The 24,674-nt window shown below is 37.3% G+C and overlaps 1 protein-coding gene across 1 annotated transcript in view; it reads right to left on the bottom strand.

Annotated features, from left to right (window-relative positions):
• The window catches only part of arid5b (AT-rich interaction domain 5B), a 64,534-nt gene extending 48,202 nt beyond the window's left edge, over positions 1-16,332 (bottom strand). The window contains exons 1-3 of the mRNA XM_030775236.1: positions 16,312-16,332; positions 15,727-15,981; positions 9,790-10,024 (exon numbers count right to left, since the gene is read on the bottom strand). Coding sequence (XP_030631096.1) covers positions 9,790-10,024; positions 15,727-15,981; positions 16,312-16,332 — 511 coding nt within the window. The remainder of the gene's footprint in view (positions 1-9,789; positions 10,025-15,726; positions 15,982-16,311) is intronic.
• Positions 16,333-24,674: the final 8,342 nt, after the last annotated feature.

The following is a 24,674-nucleotide window of genomic DNA, read 5'->3' as shown; positions in this document are numbered from 1 at the left end:
TCAGCCAATGTGGTGGAACGTAGCAATGTCTTCTGTTACCCCTTAAGATGTGGTGCTTGAAAGTTTTTTAACCTTCACAGAAAAAAAAAAACACTGCTAGTGAGAGTGAATTGGCCTCTTTCAGAAACCTCTATAAAAAGCTAGGACACAGAAAGCAGCAGGATAGCAGGCTCTCAAGCTGTTTGTCTTTATTTCAGAGGTATGAGGCTGTCAGCAAATATGTGCAAAGAATACAGAGATACCTAATCACCTGTTATGGTTTAACATTACTTATATATATATATATATATATATATATCAGCCATTTCATATTTAAATGTACTGAATATACCTCCACCAACCTTCATTCTCTTCTCACAACTCTGTTATCTTAAACGTTCTTCAGCTATTCAAATTCCCCTATTCAGGACAATTATGACTCAAACAAGCCTTTCCTTCTCGGAGAAGAGTGGAGACTCTTTAAAGCATATCATATTTTAACAAAACCCCGAGGAAACCTTCAATGGAAACCGTGTGTCTGGAAAAATACAGTATAAGTTTGTTCCCGAGCTCAATTACAGAAACACACTCTTGCCTCTTTTTCTAAATGTGTATGATTGCATATTTGATGCCAAAAGAAACACTTGAAGATCTAAGCTTAATATATCACAACTCACTGAACACGTGGGAAGTGCTGCATACCCCAGTTCTCCCCACACCTCAATAATGTTGGTCTTTATTCGATTCCGTCTTGTCGAAACCCAAATTGCCTTGAGCCACATTTTCCGGAATATGCCCCAATGTCGATGTAAAACACTTTTCCTGATGATTTACGCTACCTGCCGATATTTTATTACTTTTTTACATTCCATTCTATGAGCCCAGTGCTTACCGAGTGGCTCCCTAGCAACAAGACGGAGCTCTAGTTTTATACAATGGGCACAGTTCCAAATTTAAACATATGTGTTATTGGTTGCCTGATTGTCTAATTTTGTATTTAACATCTCTTGTAATGCATGACAGTTTCAAACAAATGTAGTTATGTCATATTTCCCACTCCCTGAACAGACTGCATTAAAAAAATATGACCAGAATCTCTTTTACACAATGCAGATTCATTTAGATCACTCAAAATATCTACACACGCTAAAGCGCCTGAAGAACTACTTTCAACTATTTATGATGGAAAAATTCCATTTGCGCTGCAAGTATACAACAAAAGCAATAATCAATACATGCTGTAGCTGCAATTATTAGCTGAGACGTGAAAGAGGGGTTTGTTTAAAAGAGAAGCCAAAATTGACACTGGTACAAAGAGATGAAATCTACAGAGAAAAATGTGCAACTGACCTCTGCAAAAGGGCTAGCACAGCTTTTTGGGTTACTGTGATGTGAAGCTGTTAGGCTAAGATTATAGAAGAATTTATTCATAAAAATGCTTAACAAAAGCCTTTTGAAGACATTCATTGTTCTCGGAATCCTAAATAGTGAATGAACAGATGCCTTGTATTCCAGAAATCTATCTTTCATGAAACACAATAAGTGCAATTATGCAAGGCTCACAACAAATTTGAAAACTAGTGGTTCATAGGATATGAATGTGAGACACGGGAATTGTATGTTTATTTAATTAACCTTGAACAGAGGTTTACTGCGAACTCTCATGAATTGTTTAAAACCTGATAACGTGAAACAGCATAGTCAGTATTTTCCATCGCAGTCCATTTCCCCCCCCCCCCCCCCATTTTAAGAGACAAATGTGTCACAAAGACAGATTACTTTTCTTTAACATGATCAACATCCAAGACGAGACAAAAACAACGTGTCAATGAATAGCACCCCAGGGAGTCTTAGGAGGTTCATGGAAATTTGCTGCTTTAAATTTAACATAATAACAGAGATAATGATTTTTTTATTGTACACACAACTGTGACTCATTCTTGCAATCAAAAAATAAACATCTAACCGACAAATTATCCTCATTCTAATGCATTGTGTTATTTAGGGAATATCTGTCAGTTCTATATCCTCATACACTGTGAATTACACACAGACCAAGGCTTAACCCCAAAACACTTCGGTAAAAATAAGACTAAATGTAAATTTTCAATTATGGTGCCCAAATCTGTCATTCCACTTCATCCAACAATGCCAACAAAATATTTATTTGTTGTACTTTTAATGAGCAATTTAAATATGTATTAACTCAGGATGCAGATGACAGACAGTCGACAGGGACAAGTGACGCCTACGTCAAAACGATTAACTTCAGCTTGTGTAGAAAAATGGAAATTGAAAGTCTAGCCAGCTCTGCTAAACAATAGTTGTTCTCTCTTTCAGAACATGAGTGGGAGACATTATTACAATTGCCACAGAACATAGGAGACTGAGTGAGAAAAACGGCATTATTCAATGAAACCAATTAAATAGCATTTAAAATCTAACACAAAAGGAGGATTAGATGATGACAGGGATAAGAACACGCTATGTTATCAGTGTGCCATTGTGCTAATTTCTTCATCTGCAGACAAGGCATTTTCAAGACATTTTTATCCAAAGAATAAATCATTCATAATTCTGGAGATACATCAGAAAGAACATGCATATTAAAATTTCCATCCATCTCTCAAACCTGATGTTGATGCTCTCCAGATACCCCTAAGAAAACAAGAAATGTAAACAAGAGAGAGAAATTCCAGGGCCTAATGTTTTTAATTGTTTGGGTTTGGAAGCAGATCAAAGCAGATAAAATAAGTCCTCATTCTGCATTGAAACTAACCCCTAAATGAGAACTATTCATAATTTTTTAAACCATTGCATGTGAGAGAGAAATTGGGAGTATGAACAGAGATCACAGATCTTCCATTGGCCAAAAATTGCAAGACATCATTTAGCAAAGCTGGTTTGAGATGTGTTTTAATGCTGACACAGCCAAACACAATAAGACTACACAAATGCTGATCATTAAGGGCTGCTATTGACCAGGATCAATGCTCACTGAGGGGGTAAAGGTCAATGTGACGACTGCTCGGTGAGGCAGCGGGGCAAGGACTTGCTGCTGATTGGCTAAAGCACACTAAACCACTGCCTGACAACCATTTTTGAAAAAAAAAAAAAAAAACTATGAAAAAGGACAAATCTGAGGCTCTGTCCAGGCAAAGTAGAAACTCACCGCTGATTAGAATCTGTTTCTGAATTTTCAGACTGTGTTTCACCAGGTCACGTAACCATGTTGGAACAGTTTGATTTGTCATCAAATTTGTTATATCAGATATAGGCCTATAGTGATCTAGCAGCTTTCCTCGCAAATAAGGCTTGTCTTGATGTATGTGTACGTGTGTGAGTGTGGTAGGAGGGGTGTTTGAAGCAGTTTCTGTAGAAAATATGGCACCATCTAAAAACAAAAACCAAACCTGAAGAAAAACAGAAACTGTATCTTAGCATACTCTTTCTAAACACATAATGCATCGTAGCATGCACACAGTCAGACACACACTGACACAAAAAAACCCTTTCTTCATCCACAAGCACTTGGCTGAATAATGAATTCCCACTAATTTCAGGATATTGAGATAAGGCTGGGGCAGAGATGAATTTGATTAGTGAATAATTAAATAGTCATGCACACAATATTCATACCACATACTGTTCTATACAACTAAATAAAATGAATTAGTGTTCTGAACGTCATTAGGAAGATGAAGCCAAACATGGGTTTAATTAGCCCCAGAGAAATAAGTGTAAGAATTCCAAGACATGTAATATTTAAGGAAGTCTTCTTGAATTTCACAATCCGCCCCCCCCAACCCCCACTGCTTGCTCGACATGACATGATTGGCTGGCGATAATAACGGATTAGTCATCGTGACTGGTCGGGGCTTGGCACCATACACCATAAAAAGCCACATTGTACTTTTTGACAGACGCAGTGAGTCCCTTAGGTTAGAATGCAGAATTCCTTTATGGCTGCCCGGAGGGGGTGGGAGGGAAAATTTACAAAAGGACACCACATAGCATTAACATTTAATTGAGTCCGCCCCCCCCCCCCCCCTTTAAAAATGCATTTGTTTTTTATTTTTTATTTATTATGATTCTTTTAAAGCAAACAGATAAATGGATTTTTTTTCTCTCTCTTTCTCTCTCCGCTGGTTCACCAGTCAATGTTTTTACTAAGCTTCTGGCTGTTCGGGGGCCTATTTCATGTTATAGGAGAAGTCACATTAATAACTGCACTGTTGTTTCAGACCCAGTAATGGACAGACAATAAAACTATTCATTTCCTCAAAGGTCAAGCCTGGGAGACACGCACATTGTTTGACTGTCTACTGGCACAGCTACTATCTCACTACACATACCACAACTAAGGAACACTGGAAGCTGGAAATTACAGAAACAGGACAAAGTAACAAAAACAAATAACTTCGGACTTGAAACCAAGTGATGATTACAACATGTTTTTTTTTTCCCTTTAGTGCAAAAAAAAAAGAGAAAGGAAGAAAAAAAAATGCTCCATCATTATTAGCAATTCACAGACTTTTTCCACTTTAGCTAACAATTCCCAGCTTACGGATTTAGACACTGGCACAAAGCCACGGTTTAGTCATAGGGGGAATAACGATATGAGCAGATCAGTGAGTTATAATGGACAATAAGCCCAGTAAACTTCCAAACGGCCCTGCCAATAATCAAAACATGATGACCATAAAAAAAAAAAACCTAAAGGCAGTCGGAAACAGCTGCTTTGAATGGGCCCAGAAACATTAAGTACTGTTGCAGAGAACAGAAAAATAAAATAAAACATTTGTTTAAGTTTGTAAATGAGTAGAGAGAGAGTCTATACAAGAATTCTGTGGTTTCTTTTTCACTGATTCAACTGAACTGTGATTATAACCAGTAAATTACAGACAAAAAGAAATGAAAAAAAAAAACCCCAAAACAAAACAATGTGTGTCATTCATGCTGGAACAAGCATCTATCAGCCCTGAGGCTGAAATATCATGCATGTAAATTAAAAAGATTCCAAGCATCTGCATTATCATTTTTGTTATTTGTGTCTTAAGCACAGGTGCAGTTTTCTTCCCACTATCAGCACATAGCAACATAATTTGTGTTTAGCCCAGAAAAAGTTTCCTTTGGCTGTGAGAGCTAATCTGTAACCTTGTGTACTGAGGACATAACAAACTAAAATTTCATGGAACCTTGTTACCAACTAGCAGTGTTGTTAATGTTTCTGCCATCAATTATTTACAATGCACATTTAATTGGAAAAGTCAATCAAAATCCCCGGTATAAAATACAATTCCCACGTCACTGAATTCAAGCGAGACTTAAGAACATCATTAACAGTTACCACAGATGAAGTACTGTTGCTAACTGTTACTTCCCCTGTTTCTGCTCTTGGGCAACCAACTTGCTGACAGCAAACTGGGCCCCTGAAACAAATCAAACTGAAATCTGGGCATGACATAAAATCAAGCACAATAAACAAGCACAATAGCACTGTGATGAGCACCAACAGATGAACACTCATTGCTCAGGCAAGAGATTCATTTCATTCAACCCCCCCCCCCCCCCCCCCCCCCCCAGCCCACTCATGACTGATTTACTGATGGTCGGTTTGTCAAAAGGGAAGGGTTTAAAAACAGGGCTCTACATATGACAACTCAGTGGATGAGATAGATGAATGGATGCATGGATGGATGGATTAGATGGATGGATGGATAAATAGCAAAACACACATACAAACAGACAGACAGACAGATAGATAGATAGATAGATAGATAGATAGATAGATAGATAGATAGATAGATAGATAGATAGATAGATAGATAGATAGATAGATAGATAGATAGATAGATAGATAGATAGATAGATTGGTAGGTAGGTAGGTAGGTAGGTAGGTAGGTAGGCAGGTTTTGAACTAATATAACCATGTTTTTGTAAGTTGTAGTTTACATTACAAAGACTAAATACCTGAATAACTGAGAGTATATGCAGCACTCTACAGTCCGTCAGGCACAGGGTTAAGTGCTATTGCTCACATGATGGTGCAGTAATTCTCTGGGTACTTCACATTTTCAGTGAAAGAAGAGCCAGTTAAGATTATATCACCATCCTCCAGGTGCTGTATTTTAGACTAAATCTAAAGTACGGGTCCTTTTTTTTTGTACACTTTGTGAAAGTTAACTTTCAGTAAGCTTAAAAAACCCTCATCTGGTTTTGAGTTACTTCACTGGCATAGCGTTTCTATTACCCACAGTTGTTACAGAGCCGGGACTGGGTGTGGTTCAAACAACCTATGCAAAATATCAACTCAGAACTATAATAAAAAAGACAAAAACTTTTCTCCAGTCTTAATGAATCATTTCCTATCATAACAGACCACTTCAACTCAGCATGATACAAATCTATAAGTTTACAAGTTACATTATAGATGGAGTTACGAACAGACAGATGACTCCTCATGCTAGATATGTGACCTGAATCATATCCATACTCAGAGTAATGAGCAAAATTAGACAAGGAATCTGTATTATCTTGGGAATTAATGAGGGAAAAAAATATATCCTACAGACAAAACGTTAGCCTCCATCTGAATATAACAAGGCCGGGAGGGAGTTATTTAAATTACAAGATAAGGAATGCATCAAGTCGATTTCCTTCTTTTCAATCACACTGAAAATTATTAATGTGTTCTCTTTTTCTTCCTCAGACACAAAGTTGTCGGCACACACCTGGAAACATAACACATGTGAGCTTGTTATCTTATGTTTGCCATTGGTGATACGTATAGCAACAGCTCAATGTTAGTTAACTAATAGCTTGTGAATGCCCTGAAATAATCATTCACTGGATGTAGGGGTAGTGAAGCAGTGTATCACTGAATGGAGAAAGCTTCAAAAGACTGCCCAAAGAACAGCATGAATACAACAAGGCTTCTGGTGTCTACAGCCATATATGGTACAAAATCTTTATAGCTTTTCTCCTGTCTCCCCTGAGATCAGGCTCAAATTATAGCTATCCCTTCTCACTTTGCAGTTAAAGTCACCAGAAAAGACAGGTCTTTTCAAATCTAATCACCAAAGAGAGACAAATTCTCTAAATTGGGGACATGCAAGATTCCATAATCTTTCAAAAGCACCATTATTTTATTGAACACAAAACGTTCACAAATTTGACTAGAGATAATAAACAATGTGCAGATTGCTCATGAAAGTAAATGAGCTATTTCACCAAACATGGGAGAGTACTTTCCTACGGCTTTCTACAACTTGCATCTTGGCAGTCTATTGCTGGCTGTCATCCACATACAAGATGGTGAGCTGAAAACCTCTCCTTTAATTATTAAAACCCTCCCCCCCCCTGCCCCCCCCCCCCATTTCTTCAGGTGAACAATTGCTTTTTTATTCAGCTGCTTCAATTATGGGCAAGCTCCTTTTCACACTAACACAAGTACCGTGCCATTTCACTTATGACTGAAGCAATTTCCACATCAGTTGTAGACAGCTGCCTTTTTTTCCCTCTCTTTTTTTTTTTTTTTTTTTTTTGACGTGAGAAAAGACACATTAAAATCCTGGACCACGAAAACAAAGTATGAATCATTCTCTTCATCTCAGTCCTCTTCATATGATCTCATATTAAAAGGCAAATCCGTTTATTCCGCGTACTGTAATTTATTCTACTTTAATAAATAGTTTAATGATGAATAGACTCTTACAGACACATTAAGAGGTCAAATCTAAGCTTGAGGTTGACGAAGTTAATTCATGTGGCTGTTTCAATTAGTGGTTTATTTTCATCAGCGATGTTGATTTTTTTTTTTTAAGTCTGCTTTCTGCAATTGAAAGCTCCGCCTTGCTGAATGATCCAATTCTTTCTTTGGATAACAAAAGAAACTAGAATTTAAGCAAGAGAGATGGCCCCTGGTTTTCTGCCAGAATATTTCGCTTAGCAAGCAAATCTGTAGGCACTTTGAGTAACAACATTTAGAATTCTGACAACACAAACAAGCTAATACAGTCATTAAAAAGAAACTTATTAACATTACAAAAACGTACACTCACAATATGTTCAAATAATAAGGTTACCAGACTGACAGTAAATAAATCACACAACTTTTTTTTTTGCCCTCTATTGATTCACATTTGCAGCTGTGGCTTCCATGTAAGCCTCAGTAACAAAGAATCCATTATTGATTCTTCTATCTAATCTAGGCATAGGAATCTAATACATCAGCCAATTCAAGGGCAATTTAACAGTTGGTTCCATGGACTGAAACAAAGTACTATGCAAATTCCAGTCACTGTAGAGTCAAAAGATCTGTGTCCAGCCGTATAATTAGAATATCCGGCAACTATCAAGAGAAACATCTAAATATAATTCATGAAAGGCTTTTCTGCATGACTGAAAACAGCAAATGCTCTATGCTAGAAATTGACACAATTTCAAATTACGCATTTCCATCTCAGTGATCACACGCTACAAAAGACAGTTTACAGATTCTTGGTTATTCTTGAAGGGATATTTTTTGGCTTTGAACAGGTATCTGCTACACAGGAATGCAGCCAAAATGACATATTTATAAGGCCATAAACATTACACTGCAGCGTTTATACCCAACAGTGAAGCACTCTGTGATAACTGAGGCATGTTACAGATGTATAAATGCATGTCATATACTTTAAAACTGTACCCTAAACCACAATAAAGCAAACATAACCACAACCTTTCATTTGACCTCTCCTGTTTTTTTTCTTCTTTTTTTTTTGTGAGAGCAATCAGACTAAAAGCATCAACATGCTGTGTTAAGCCTGTTCCTAAATTAACTGAAATTCAGTCTCTGTGTTGTTTTGAACTAATGACAGATGTAAGCAGAGCACAATACAAAGAGAACAGTGATAAGGTAGTACTCAGTGTCTACTTAAATAACATTGACAGTCTTGAGCAATCATTTCTTCTTTATTGTGGGAAAGCATTTTCTTTTAGCCCTAACCAAAAGCAGGAAATAAAACAGGGGTAATTTTAGAGAAAACGCGGAGTTAGTCAGCTCATGACTAACAACAAAACAACATTTTCTGAATGCGAGCTTAATACCCAAGTGATGTGGGTCACAAATATTTATGCGTCTAAATGGTCGAAATGATAGATTGTGGTACTTGAGAAGGACATTTTTCATCATCATAAAGCAAACAAAAAGTGAAAGGCCCATGTACTCTGTCTTCAATTTTTTCCCCTCCCTCAACCCATCATCTTTTTTTTCTTTTATATAAGAAATGAGATTGCTGTAATAAAACTGTAGAAGTCTGGCCATCTTCTTCAGAGCTGCCTTGAAGTTCAGGCCACTCTTAAGTGCAAACTCATATAATAGTACCATCATATTATCACTATCATCTCAAGAGGGTTTTTCAGAGGGCTCTGACATATTCAAAGAGCAAATAAGAGATGAATAGAGCACATTAGAGAACTGGTGAGAAGTGTTTGTACTGTCAGCTGTGTTTTCCAAAAACCACACATTCTTATGGTTCGTTAACTAATCACGCATAACTTAAAATTAGACATTACAAGTAGAATTTACAAGTGTTGATTATGTCAAATTTTGCACTAGGGTTCTTTTTTTTAGAGTCATTTTTACATCTATTTACACATGTTACAACTGAGAGATGCTACTGTTTTTGAGTGCTTTTGTCATTGCGTTTACCCTGAGTGCAGGACTGTATAAACATTGAAAAGTATTTACGTAATCCCCTAGCTGAACCCATTTAATTTATCATTAGCAAATGTACTGAATATTAAAAAAAACATAACATTTACCCAGCTCGGCCTTCTCCTTTAGGACATCCTTGAAGTTGAGGCCACTGTTAAGAGTGGATTCTCTGTACTTGCAAAGGGCCTCTCTCTGCCCGTTCTTGCCCAGCTCTCTCAGTATTGTGGGCTTCAGTGGAGTGGCCCTCAGACCCTTCTTCCAGCCAGATGGATCCCACACCATCCATTTCACCAAGTCCTCCAACTTCACAATAACTTTCTCAGACACTGCAATGACCTCGTCCTGTGAAAGAAAGATATGGGTTTAGACAGGTGACAGGTGGTGGTGGTGATGGCGATGGGGGTGGGGTGGGGTCAGGTGAGGTGGGGTGGGGATGGAGGTTTACGGAGGGGGGTTGAAGGGAAGGCTCATAAATTCCAAATCAAACGCCAACATCCCTATCAAAAAAGACAGCTTGGCTTTTCTGAGCCATTTAAAATCCACCAAGCAGAACTCACACAGTGATGTAATTACACTGGTGGAACATAATGTAACTCTTTAATTGAAAATAGTGGCAATTCCAAATGTCACATTCTCCAGTGCAATCTCATCATAATATTGACACAGCGCTTAGAACTCCCAGCATCACAACTGCGAAAGTTCTCCAGCAAATCAAATAGTGTAATTCATTTGAAAGGAAACAATGGGAGAGCCATGCTTGTGACCTAGTAAAGAATAACAGAGAGGTGTTCATTACACTGGCAGTCTGGGGAGCAGATGTGTCACTATTTCACTGAGTCCTTGATCGTGCACTTTTGAATGACTCCAAAGCATTCTCTTTTACTGTAGCACACTGCAGACAGAAAGGAACTGCTTTCTTTGCATTTTTTGTTTATATTTTTATGCATGAACCAATAAAAGCAACCACAAACAGTTCAGTCAGGTTCTCTTTTTTTCCTCTTCCCTTCATTAACCTATATCTCTACATCTGCAGGCGGTAACATCTCATGCTGATATAACCAACTTCAAATGGGTTTCTTTAATTTTAAATCCAAAGGGCTGTTTGCTCTAATAAATTAGAGTTCATTTTCTGATTGAATCAATCAACAGTGCTCTTATAAACGATATCAGTTCACATTTGCATAGTTACTCGGTGGAACACTGTGCAGGCAATTATCCTCTTGCATCTCAATTGCCCTTTCCAGTAATCCAAAAAATTAACAACACATTACTTTAAGACAGATGAAAAGTTGAAATTACACAAGCATAATACTCAGTGAGAAGAGAAAAGATATGAACAAATTATCTCTGTTTTCCTTTCTCTTCATTTTTCCTTGGGGATGTATGCATTCCACTTGGTTTACATAAAACCCCTCTACAATGTCACAATATAATTCCAGCCTAAACAATCTTTTTTTTTTTTTTCCCCCCTAAGTCAACACAAATGGAAAAACCTTTCCCAGCTCTCCTGAAGATTACGCACCTTAAGGTTATAGCTGCGCAGAAATGCGTCCAGCTCTGTGTATAATAACCATTAAAGCGCAAAGGCATCTGTTTTCATGCACCTATAAAGCTAAGTGGGTCAAACGCTGTTAATCCTAATGGCGACACAGCAAACTTTACTATGAGATCATGTGCTCCATTCTGCTGCTTTGAAGATCTGACACCACTCATGTGTTTGATTGAAATATTACTCAAACTCTGTTTTATTGGCTGGGCTGGTAGGGAGACGAGAAAAAAAAAAGGGACGATAAAGATCCTGCTGGTTTTGTTTACCTTTGGTTGTAAATGATGTTCTGAGGAAGATCAATTCCATTTGTTAAAGGTTTCCATGCTCTAAGTCTGGGATGTGTAACAATTGGCCCCTTGTAATTAGACATTAGTGGGGAACTGAGGCACTGGCTGCCCAAAGCTACAATACAGAGAAGCCCTACAAATAGTGTCATGCTGAGACTGTCTCACTCCACTGATTCGAGGGGTCAGGGCAAGAATTCCCCAGGTCACCGCAGATTTGTACACCTGCTTGCATGCCTATTGAATTATTGACCCGGTAACATGAAAAATGTGCCTCACAACTCAAAGGAAGTCTTTCTGGCTGAGTTAAAAGTTAGATTAAGTATTTTATCTCCAATAACTGACGTTACCTTTGATTCACATGAACAGTTTTGTCACACTCGGTCAAAAATACACTTGCCCAAAACTACGGGTAACATCGAAAGAGGAAACCAGGTGCTGAAAGAAATACAACCCTATTACATTCTAAGAAACTGTGCTAAATTTGAACTGCCTTCTGAAAAAAAAAAGTATTCTAATAACCAATGCCAAAGTAGCACAACTTCAATAATTCATGTTTTGTTCCATTTTCTTAAAGCATTCAAGTGAAAAAGTTTTGCAATTCACTCAGCATTTTTCAGCTGTTAATTATATATTGCTTACAGTATAAATGTTTGTACTTGAAGCCTGTGGGCTGTAGAAACAATGAGAAACACCCATATAGGAAAACAGAACTTTATCAGTGTAAGGTTAATAGTCAGCCAGGATGACGTTTGATTACAAAGCAGCTGAACATCTCCACCTCCACTCTACAATACATTTAATATGTATGTATAGTACTCGTACATGCAGAAACATATATGGGTTCTGCCCCATGTTCAAAAACTTGAGCTGCTTTGAACTGCTAATATCATGTTGTGGAATGTTACCTCTAGCCAAAAAAAGACAGATGATCTAATTTGAACTATAAATATGTCCCCAGCATTCAAACACACTCGTGGATTTTTGCCAGGCAGCAGGGATGTGTCTGGATCCTTGCCACACATTTGCTCTGCAACACTCCAATGACAGAAGCCTCACTGTATTGTAATTCAAATAACAGCAGAGATAAATAAGTAATTAGATATCCTATTGTTTCTTTGAGCCCATCATAATTTTTATTGTAGAATCTCATGCAGGCTATTAACAAATCTACGGCCTCTACCATTGTGTATAGAGTATCTGTCATTGCACAATGCTGAGGTTATCTGTAGCTATGCAAACGAATACGAATGGAGAAAGTGCATGGTCCTTGCTGGAATCTGATATGGAATCTATTTATAATACACAGACTTCTTTTGGTTCTGTTCTTATGTCACATAAGCACTATTCAAGAGTATTGCAAATGTCAGCATAACTTCTCTGCAGCCAGCATGCTGAAATTATGAGTTACAGAGCTGCAGAACAACTGGGTGCAATTAAATACAAAAAAAAAAAAAAAAAAAGCACAGAGTGGAAAGTCAGTTCCTGTTTTTTCTAAACATTACTGTTATCTTTTGAAATGACATGGGCTCTCCAAAGAGTAACCACAAAGAGAAACAAAAGAACTCAATCTGAAATACAGTGCTACGCATAAGTAGAATTTATGAGTAAAATGTATGCCAAACATGAATCCTAATAATAATAATAATAATAATAATAATAATAATAATAATGACATAATAATTATTTTGAAAGAGTTAAAAAAGAAATGTCTTGCGCAAAGTGCACTTGAAAGAGTGAAGTTAGACATCATGCCTCAATCTATTGGCAGGGATAAGTAGCTGAAGAGGAACACGCAACCAGTTCAACAAAGTCAAAAACTACACATGTTCAAATGAGAGTGTAAGGTTGCCCTCTCTAGGCTCAAGCTCTAAGTTGTGTAGGCTGGCTGCCAGAGTCAGATCACTGCAGGCCTGTTGCTGTTTCAGCCACTGCTCTCCTTCTAATGAATGACTAACTCATGCCAAAGGGGAAATTACATCACCTGGGTGTAGAAACAAAAAAGTCATCTGGAGACTTGAGTGCCCACCCCTCCTCCTTTTATCATAACAATCATAGCCATTTACTGCTAACATGCGCATACACACATGCTAAATATAAGCACTCTGCCTATCAGAGCAGAAACCTATAATCTTCTGAAGCACTCTAACTCTGAAAGTCAAACATAATATGACGTTCATTAAGAAGTTTTAAAGGTATGATAGGATGAATTCATTTACTCCAACTTGGTTGTTAAAACATTGTAACATATCTTTCATAACAAGAGTGAGTTGACACAAAAACAACATGTGAAATGTACACTTTTGTTAAACATACATCTTGTCTATTCCTCTTAAACCTGATTTAAGTGCTAATAGACATTTGGATTATTCAGTTTAAATGTAAATGTAATTCATCTGTTCTACTGGCTGAGTGCATCATCAGTGGAGAGGCAGAAACATTGTTGGATCAAATTACTGCATGTGGTCAGGCTGACACAAAATCACGTTATTTAAATTCAGCATGTTCTCTATTTAAAGCATGAAGACATGAAAGTATGACAAACACATATTTTTGCTAGTCTTAGCAAAAACAGCACTTCTGTTGGCCAATATGATACATGGCTAGATTTCCACACCATGACTAAACTGGTGTCTCTTCCCAAATTAGTGTTTGGTAAGGAATAACAGCTGACAAATAAAAGCTATTACACCACATTCCACCCATCCACCCGTGTATTGTTAAGTATGTCTAAAGTCAAGCATTGTCCTCGGGCTTGTAATCCTATCTCTCTTGCTGATTCTAGATCACCAATCATGTATGCGTAATAAATTTGAAAAGCAAATAATTCACTTTGCTGCTGAGTGGGGGTGGAGCAGGGACAAGTTAGAGAGAGTACAGGGTCTGATCAACTGAATAAACAGAACGTTAAGTGTAATGTTTTTCCTCAATTCCACCTCGTTACATTGTGTAAACACCATGTGCACAAGGTCGATACAGCCGACAGTTTATACCCTTAATATTCATAATCATTTAGCAGCGCAACCTTGACATTTCACTAAGGCAGGGCTACACATAAAACCTGTTGCTTATTATGAAGAGCAAATTTGATACTCGACTCCTCAGGGGGTGATGGGGGAGGGAGTACAATAAAAGTTCAACAGAAAGGAGTTGTCTTTTTGTTTTCAGGCTCACTGATTACACTGGCAGTACAAGATAAAACAGGCATACCCTCATTATATTACCTATGTACGACCGCAGCTGGTGTGCTTTGCTGAAACAGCCATATTCAGTATTGCAACTCAGTGGAAAACGCAGTTGAAAAGAGGCATTTAATCTCGTTTAACGTGTTGCCGAAATACACGAGAACAACAAATGTTCTTGCTTTTTCAAAAACTCTATGAAAGACAGAGCCTCTTAGCTACATGTAATGAGCTGCAGCACTTTGACATAATAACCTTCATAAATGTCACTCGTTCCCTTTAAGGCATCCCAACTGCTTGCTTTATCAGCTTGTCATTATTAATCAATTCCTACTGACCGAAAGCATTTGAGCGCGTACGGGGAAATATCTGGCAACAACACTTCTACTTAAGGGATAGCCTACATAGAAAAAAAATCACCATTAATATCGTTCAGTTTGTTGTTTAAAATATACGTTGACAGATCGCATCGACTCTTTTCAGAGAGAAAGAGCTGTTCAGTCTTGTTGATTTTGTTTAATCACCTATCAGTGGACAAACTGTACTATCACACATTCAACGAGCGATCATACGATACCAAAAGAATAAAGCGTTTGATCTACCTTGCCTTTCGCAATTTCCGCACTATTGTATCAGATGAAACAAACGACAGACTGATGTGACAACTTCACACAACCACATCGTTTACACAGCCAATTGCAAAATTATGTAGGCTACTAAAAACTGATATTCAAATGACCAGGGAGACAATTCAGATAAGGCGTATGGAATGTACGCTATAATTACACAAAATGTGCTCTTTTATTTTGTGTAGCTTACATGGAACTATCGAATGAAAGCCCCTATGAGATGCCCTCAATGAGAGGAAATCATGCTACGCGAAATCGGTCTTAATGTAACAGCCACCAGAAAGCGGAATAGATAGCAACATATGGGTCATATTTCATGTATATCCTTATTAAATTCTGCTGAACACCGTTGAAATAGGTTGACGCGTCATAAAAAGAAGGAAACAAAAATTATAATCACCTCTCCATGACTGACAGTTCTTCCCTGGGGAGTATCTTCTGGGAGAAAATAAAGTTTGGAGCTGGATAAAAGTTGCTTGATTGTCCTTTCTTCCCATAACAGCTGGAGCTCTGCTATGCAAATCGGATCCTCTGGCTTACATCTTACGAAGAAAAAGTCACCAAGGGACAGAATTCTTGGTTTGCCTTCAAGGTGAAATCTAAATGCCTTGTAGAAAATGTACGGTCCGTGCAAACCACAAGGTGAGCCTACCCACTGCGGAAACAGCAATAAGTAATTAATGTCATACATAAGCTTATTTATCCAAAGTAAACAAGCACATTGCAAACATAAACTCACATATATTCAGTAAGGAAATCCACTTTCCATTCATCGCTTTAACTGAACAATATGGAACAGCGAGAACATTATATACAGTGATTACATGAAATGTCACATCTATATTAATCATAAAATATTAGCTCTTGTTGTAAAGTTCCTTGTATTTATTGAATTCATTCTATGTTACAAATAAATATCCATAAAAGCGGCGTTTGCCACTGAAATTACAGCGGAACGAGAAATAAGCGGAGTAGATAATAATACCATGAGTGAGTTGGGCTCCATCTCGACGTTCTGAATTGATTAAACTCAACATTCTCTCCAAACTTGTTGGCTTGAATGGATTGCTGACGGTCCTGGCAGGATACAATATTTGCGCTTCGAGGAGACTGCCAATCGTCAATATGAAATCGTCACAAAAGCAAATTTATCCACAAAAAATGTATGTAATTGTGATGTAATATTTTTTCAAGGCACATTATTTTGTACAACGAAGATTATAATCCTGGGTTTTGTAAAATTCAACATATTAAATTCGAAATTCCAAAAGCACCCACAGCAATCGCATTGATATTTCCAAATGTATAATCCTTAAAAATGTGTAAAAGCGTTATTCTTCAAAGTAATTGCATATGTATTCATAAATTATTATTTTATTACATTTTTGACGTCATTAATATTTTTAGTACAATGTTCTTTATTGTATAATCCTGATATGTATTATTACAGAATTATGTCTCTATTAGGACCTGTGGCGAGGACGTTTGTATGTGTAATAGAAAGAACATTTCCTGCAGACCTGCAGAGATTCAGGGGCGCTCCTCTTCCTATTTCTAGAATGCGTGCACTGTAGCCGAACTACTTTCGTGCGAATGTTAACTTTCACATTATTAATGTGTGGTTTCTCAGCAGTGATATCAGAAAACTGGATCACTCGCACATTACAACATATGTGGAATGTTGTTTTCCTGTAACCTAGTGAACATGTATTGAACGGCAGTACTGCGGAGCAAGGGAGAGGAAGTCACGAGCTAAGGAAACAGTATTCTTTGAATTGCTGCCATTACATTTATGAACATGAACATGATAGGGACGTGAGCACAACCTGATTAAATAAGTATCTTAATCCCAGTCGTTACGTACACAGAAGATAACGAACGGTCGCCAGAAAAGCTTTTCCCCACATTTACCTCGATTCGGAGAGACTGGCACTGACCATTAATTTTAGAGTGAAAACCTGCGGTCATTGTTGCGATCAGGTCTTTTGAACAAGACGAATGATAAAACGAACATTCTGAACAAAGTAGCCTTATGTTAGGCATACAAGACGTCATTTCGGGATCAGTGAAAAACGGCTTAATATGTGCTATCCGATCGTTAAGGAGATGATTTGAGAAGATTAATAGGCTATTGCCTAAAATAGAAGCGCCGAAGTAGTAAACAACTGGGAAATAGAGATAGATAGCTGGTACAAGGTATCCAGCTGATGTTGTCTAAAGTAATAGAATTTGCTTTATTGACGACAAACTCGTGATGCAGTGTACGCTACACAGAAAGTTTGATCTTGTTGTAGCCTATCGCCTAAATTACACCATGCTGCTTTTGCGTCAGCTATTTTTGTACCTTATGCAATAGGCTACTTTATCTGTAGTCACGCGGGAACGGTTCATTATTTGGATTAGATCACTTTCGGAGGCAATATAAAATGTACGAGTTAACCCCTATGAGAATAGAGTGGACGACGGGACGTTTATGAAACCAGTATGAAGTTGTATGTCATTAGGTATATTTAGATTACGATAATTTTGTCCGGGGGTAGAGCTTGTTCCGAATAGATTTTGGGTCGCGTACAATTTTGATCATAAGGGATTCGAAAATTAAGACACAATCTGACTAATGGAATGTCTCATGATTAACCTTAGTCCAGCGCGTTCAGAATGTTACAATCAGGTGACTTATAAATTGCTAAGTTTATAATAGCAAATGTTTTATTTAGTCAGTCAAAGAAATTTGAGAATTGAAGTCGAGACCAAAAGAGTAGTAGGCTACGTATGGGTAATATTCACGGTCACAGCGTCACGTGATTGTACCTCTTTTCTGGAAGGTGATAGTAGCCTATGATGTTTGTGTGAAACGGGTGAGGAATTTGGACGCCATGCTACGCTTAAGCTGCTTTGTTTGAGACAGTGAGCGGTAATAGCAAGTGCATTCAACGACACCATCAATCATCCCTGCAGGCGTGGGGCATTGCGCCGTAATACACTTTAACACAAGAGGTTAGGACTGATCTTACAGCGCTACATCTGCTCGGAAAAGATTAATATCGGTTTGTGAAAGAAACATGTAATATATGTGATATTCATCAGTTGTGGGCAAATGTTGGTTGCTTATTATTGAAATGTCATTTATACAATATGTAACGCAACCGTAACTTTATTGCACTTAAGATCCCCAAAGAGTCGTACTGCATTCAGATTTTGTAATACAATAAAAGCGTAGACTGTTTGTGGTCTGAATAGCTGATGTCGTAAGCACAGAATGTATGTGGCCTGAAAACTTAGCAAGCTTTCATAAATGATTTCTTTCTTTCCTGATTACTTTTCATGTCAAAATTATAATAAATGATCATGACAACACCTATTCAAATAATTTGCTTCACGGGTTGTGTATTTTGGTATCTGCTGTGCAGCATAGATTCCTCGTCGCTGTTGACAATATGAGTAGGACAGATTGATAGCCTAATCTTCCTTTCTGAGCGGCAAGGACCATTTGGAGTTTTAGAGCTTGTGGAAAAATACCTCTCTCTCTCTCCCGTCCCCATACTATATATGTGTGTGTGTGTGTGTGTATATATATATATATGCATGTATGTATATATGTATGTAGTATGTATATGTATACATGTACACACACACACACACATATATATATATGTGTGTGTGTGTGTGTGTGTGTGTGTAAAATGTGTAATCCTATCTGTGCATTATATTTCTCATATTGACCATCCAAACACAGTGCACATCTGACTGACCCAGGATACTGGAGACATGGCTGAGCTAAATTTATACAGCCAGTATTTAAGCAGAAGTCCCATGCAGTTCAATGAAATAATGGGTTATTGGGCCTCTTCACCAAATTCAAAATAATTATAGTTTCTTATTCAGGACTGCGGGCTTGTTTTGGTTCCAAAGTGGTGCCATTTATAGAGATTGCTTGTGGGCATTTGCTGTTCACCTTACTGACAGTAATTCACAAGGCTGGAGCAAAAACAGTGTCAGCATTTCCCCCCCTCCTTTAGAGATAACATAAATTAATGACAAACTCCACACTCCTGCTGGTGCTTTGAACACCCCCTCCCCCCACAATCATATTCACATGTTAAATATACTTCTTGAAGGAATGCAGATGTAGAAAGGATCACTCCTCTCTAGGAATCTATAATGACATTTGGTCCTTCACTTGATACACAACACACATGTCTTAACAAAGTCAAAATATCCATCACGCTATTCAGCCTCATTTAAAAACAAACTGACAAAAAAGTTAGCTCTCGTGTACCTACTCATGAAGTATGTCTACCATTCCTAAAGTAGACCAATATTAACCGATAATAAGTCTCTGATGCACAAGTAGCCACTAACTGATAACAGAAAAGATGAGGGGCAGCGGAACTGAAAAGTTACCAGATCTGAATCAAAACATTTCGGGAATCACTCTAAAGCCATATAAGGGACCAATCGGTTCAGAGCAGATTGGCTGATCTGGATGCAGCCTCACGATGTTTATTTATTTATTAGCTTTGGGAACCATCAGAACGTTTCTGATCTTTCTCTGCACCAATTTTTTAGTCAAAAAGATGACCGAGGAAAACAACTTATCGAGCAAGCACCATCTGTTCCTTTTTTGTTTGGCTGAGATGACATAATGCTGTAAAACAGGATGATATATGAAATTTGTCATAATAATGGAAGCAGCCAGCGAATGCATTTCTCCTGAAATAGTGTGTCATTTGGTTCATCAAAAGACAGACTCAGACAGTTCTTAAACAAAACAAAAAAAAAATGTTTGGCAGTAATAGTTTTGCACCACTGCAAAAAAAATGTAGATGTGGTAGTACCCTTTGAAACATTTAAATGTTTTTATATTGTCAACTCAGTGATTGTGAAATGTCATCTGCCTGGTTTATAAATATCTGCCTGGTCTTCAAAATATGAACCAGACACAATATATTCTAGTAGAAATATTGTTTTCCAACCCCAGATCTGTGTTTTGTTGCAAGTGATAGACTATTACTGTGCACGAAGAATTTAAAATGTGTCTAAAATCCTGCACATTATTTGGGATTCATCAAATACTTCTGGTATTCTTTGCAATGAGGATGCACAAAAATTTCGGGCTTTATAAACTCGAATGGGCTTGGGGTTTGGCAGAGAAATGTACAATAATTATTAAGCATACTTATCAAATATAGTGTTGCTTGAGTATTTACAGAAACTATTTCCATTTTTTCCCAGTAACAGTATCTTTTTGATTGCTTGCTGATATCATTAATATTATATTACTTTGTTTCGTAGCCATTGTGGGATACAACATCTTAGCGCAACAAACAAGAACTTGTCATAATTTATTCACTTGATCCCTGCAGGATTACTTTCGACACATTTTGCTTTGAATCTGAACTGCCACAAATATACAATCATAAGAACTAAAAACAATATCAATGTGGAATATGGAAACTTTTGATATTGTTTTACCTACTACGTTTTCATCCTCTTAACCCCACTAAACTTTCATTTGGCCAACATTTTACTGTCCTATTGACTCTGGTGGTTGAACTGGCATTTGCATTGATTATTGGATTTTTAAGATACAGTGCAACATATTTATATACATTATAGTCCAGGATAATAACACAGATAATGTGTGATCATATTTCAGGATACCCACACTAGATGTGACATCACAGAGAGCATAAAGTGAAGGACAATTTTTTCCAGACAATTGGCACCCTTATAGTTATCATTGCCACACTACATGAGTCAAATGGATATATTTGCTGACATGCATTAGTTCATGCCTTGAGGAACATAGGGCTGAGCTTATAATAATAGATCAATATCTATGTCTATTTCTGAGCCATTACTGAATTGCTTCTCTATCATCTTAGTCACACTCTAGTGCCACCATATCTAACTGCATAAATGTGCTCATTTTCAAACAAGCAAAACAAACAGAAAAAAATCCTGCTACTAGTACATGAATTTTTCTTTGTTTTTATGATACAGTATCTATTGATCTCAGTTTAAAAGGATGTGCTATCTACGCAGAGAAGCCATTGTAAAAACCCATTACCATATAATCCAAGAACCTCTGAAGCTACTGCATAATTCAAACTCTTGCATGCAATAATGACATTCATTACAGTAGAACCCTGCTTTAAGGACTGATATTAAAAATACATTATTGCGGTTGTTATACAACACACTTTTCACTTGTCACTGAGGCAAATACTGCTTTGCATTATATAAAGCTTAACATTATGGCAAACCAATAAGGATTAAGGCAGCACAAGGTGGAACAGAAAAAGAGCTACAAAAAGGCACTGTAGCTAACTGCAGTGTCAAGGCTTGTTACTGTGGGTGGTTTAAAATTTCAATTCAGTTATATTACACACACCTATCATGTTTCGTGCCTATGTCTCCCAGCCTTTTTGAAGTATTGCCATTGCTACATTAGATGAAAGTGCATATTTCTCTCACATTTGAGTCTTAGGTTATGACATGAACAAACACCCCCTCAAACACAAACACACCGAATCTGAACAACAATGATAAAAAGGCTTCAACCATATTCCTGAGTCTCTCTGCTGACAACCAGCAATGTCATTGTGTGGCTGCCACACAGCTGATCAGAGGCCTAGTCAAACATGCCAGCCTTCCTAACACATGCTGCATATTATGAGCACACAATTCAGCATTAATGAAGGCTGACTGATATTGGCCATATACTAACATGTTGTTAGAAAGGATATTAATTCAATTACACAGTGTGTGTCATTACAATTCACTGAAAACCTGAACTTGCATTACTGCAAGCTTCATAAACTTACTAGACACAGCATGATGGAGATTGCTGTTTAAATCCAACAATCATAACCTGTTTTATAAGCTTCAGCTTTACTGTCAGGAACCATAAAATGTTCAGAGAGTTGTGCTTGCCCAGATAAATGTTACATATCTATTGGATACAGTCAAACACAATGTGTGATTTAATCTTATCAAAGTAACCGAGTACATCTTGCAAGATCGTGACCTGAAAAACTCTGACCTTCTCAGAGATATTTGAGTATACAGCAATGTATCAAATCAATGCAATTTGGAGAACAACAGCACTGCCAGGGGGATTTGACATTTCTTAGCACATGTCTTATTATGTATTGTGGAGACAGACCATGTTCTTTTGATATCAATAGAAAAGTGCTGGTATGTCAATAACATCTGACCTTTGCAACCTTTTTCTACTGTTAAAAAACCTGTAGAGGTAAATATACGAGCATATCTTTCCAGATAAGATTAGCTTTAAAACATTTAACGCTGTAAAATGATTCTTTAAAAAATGAAAGCACAGGGTTGACTTGATTTACTACCGCTTGCACTGAGAGAAATTAATGATTTATACAATGAGCCCTACAGACTCAATGAATTTCATTATATAAGCAGCATTAATGGCGCCTAACAGGACTTGAAATGAATATAAACTATCATAGAAGATAATGGGCTGAACTGTAGGCTGTATTTTTTTTTTTTTATTGAATTCTGTTGAAACACACAGGAAGCATATTGTTAGTGTTAAAGTGTCAAGTTTCTAAAGAGGAACTATTTTTATGTAAATGATACTGGAGCTGCAGCTGAAATGACATGAGGCTGATGCAAACAAGGTAAAGTGATCTTTGGCATTTGCATGGATATGAGACCGACAAAACAATCTAGGCAAAACACTGAACCTACACATTTTAAGATGGTTTAACGGCAGCACAGAGCTATCTACCATTTTTATTACCAGCATAGAACAGCAATTTCACTTGGTTTCATCCAACAATGCAAACATTATTTTTGTGTCCTCTAACATGACTGTAACCACACTGAATTGAATGTGGCTCTCCAGTATTTTGCAATGAAAACAAAGTCTTAAATTACATGGTAATTTAGGAATGTGTGGAAAGCCAAAAGGCTACCAGTCAAGCATTTTGGATAACCCCCATAAATTTCCTTCACAAAAGGAAAATCTAACATCTGGCCCCAGAACTGAGACTACGTCCAAATGTTTATCCTTAAATCTTTTTCAACATAACTCATCCTTTTAACATGTTAAATGTTTTATTCTTTCAGGCGTCGGGTTACATTCAACTAAAAGCTGTCCTTATCTCACATCAAATTAAAAGTAAATGTTTTGAAATTCATGACTGACTTTCATGCATACACTATGTATTGCTTTTTGACAGGACAATCATGACCAGTTGGCCAGAGAATATAAATGTTCTTTCCTTTATTAAATCCTGCTGAATTTGTTTGGCAATTCCTTCATATGAATTTCTTGTCTCTAGGAGAAAAATAATCACAATTCAACATGGACTCAGGAATGTATTTGTTCTGTTAAGATTACCAGATGAATGTAGTTAGTCTGGAAAGTTATATCCTTTATATATTCTGCACTGGATTTGATTTGTCATGTGTTGTCACTTACTGACATCAACAACATTGTCCGCATATTTTCAAAGTACTGTGTTTTCAGAGTGACCTCGTTATTATTGCTTAATCGGATACTACTGTGAACTGTCATTGAAATGGACGGATATTTGTGATGGAAGGTTTACCCTTTGAGTTTTAGCATAAAAACAAACAATACAATACCCATGCCAATGACACCATTACAAAAGGTAGGCCATGCAGTTTCAAATGAAGTCATTTATGGTTTAAATATTGGTGGACAGAAATTCCTCTTTAAAGTAAAAAATAAATAAACAAACAAATAAATAAAAAGAAGCAAAACGCTACAATGAGCGTTCACTGATTAAAGGTGCGAATAATGGTTGTATTTTCTGCGATATTATGTTGCTGCAGGAGCTTAAATCACAATACAAACAGATTTTTTTTTTCCCCCTCCTGCTCAAGGCTTATAGTCAGACCTGTTGGATATCTAGAAGGCAGCAGTTTATGAAATAGGACACAGAGGAGGATTTTGCGATTCATGGCACACCCTATGTATAGTCTCCATAACGCCCGCCCCTCTCATCTCATCTTAACAAGGTCTTATTCTGTAGGCAAACCTGAGAGGCAGCTCTAAGCCCATCACGACTGAGTGCTTGAGAAAGGACAGGATTATGTTTCACAGGGCACCGCAGATATGCAGCCATGTGCAAAGAAAGTATTCACAAAGGCATTTGATCTCAATTAATGGTCGCTCACAATAAGAGCAAACAGACAGCATACTGCTCAGCTGGGACACAGGCTGTTCCAGACAAAGTGTTTTAAGTTAAGAGTTGTTATATTGTAAATAGAACATTGCTCTGAGACAATGTGACCTTGTTATGTTCAAGTTTAAAACACTGAAAGCTACATGTGATGAGT

This window comes from Chanos chanos, chromosome 5, assembly GCF_902362185.1.
Source record: "Chanos chanos chromosome 5, fChaCha1.1, whole genome shotgun sequence".
Lineage (NCBI taxonomy): Eukaryota > Metazoa > Chordata > Actinopteri > Gonorynchiformes > Chanidae > Chanos > Chanos chanos.
This window is presented reverse-complemented; position numbering and strand designations above follow the sequence as displayed.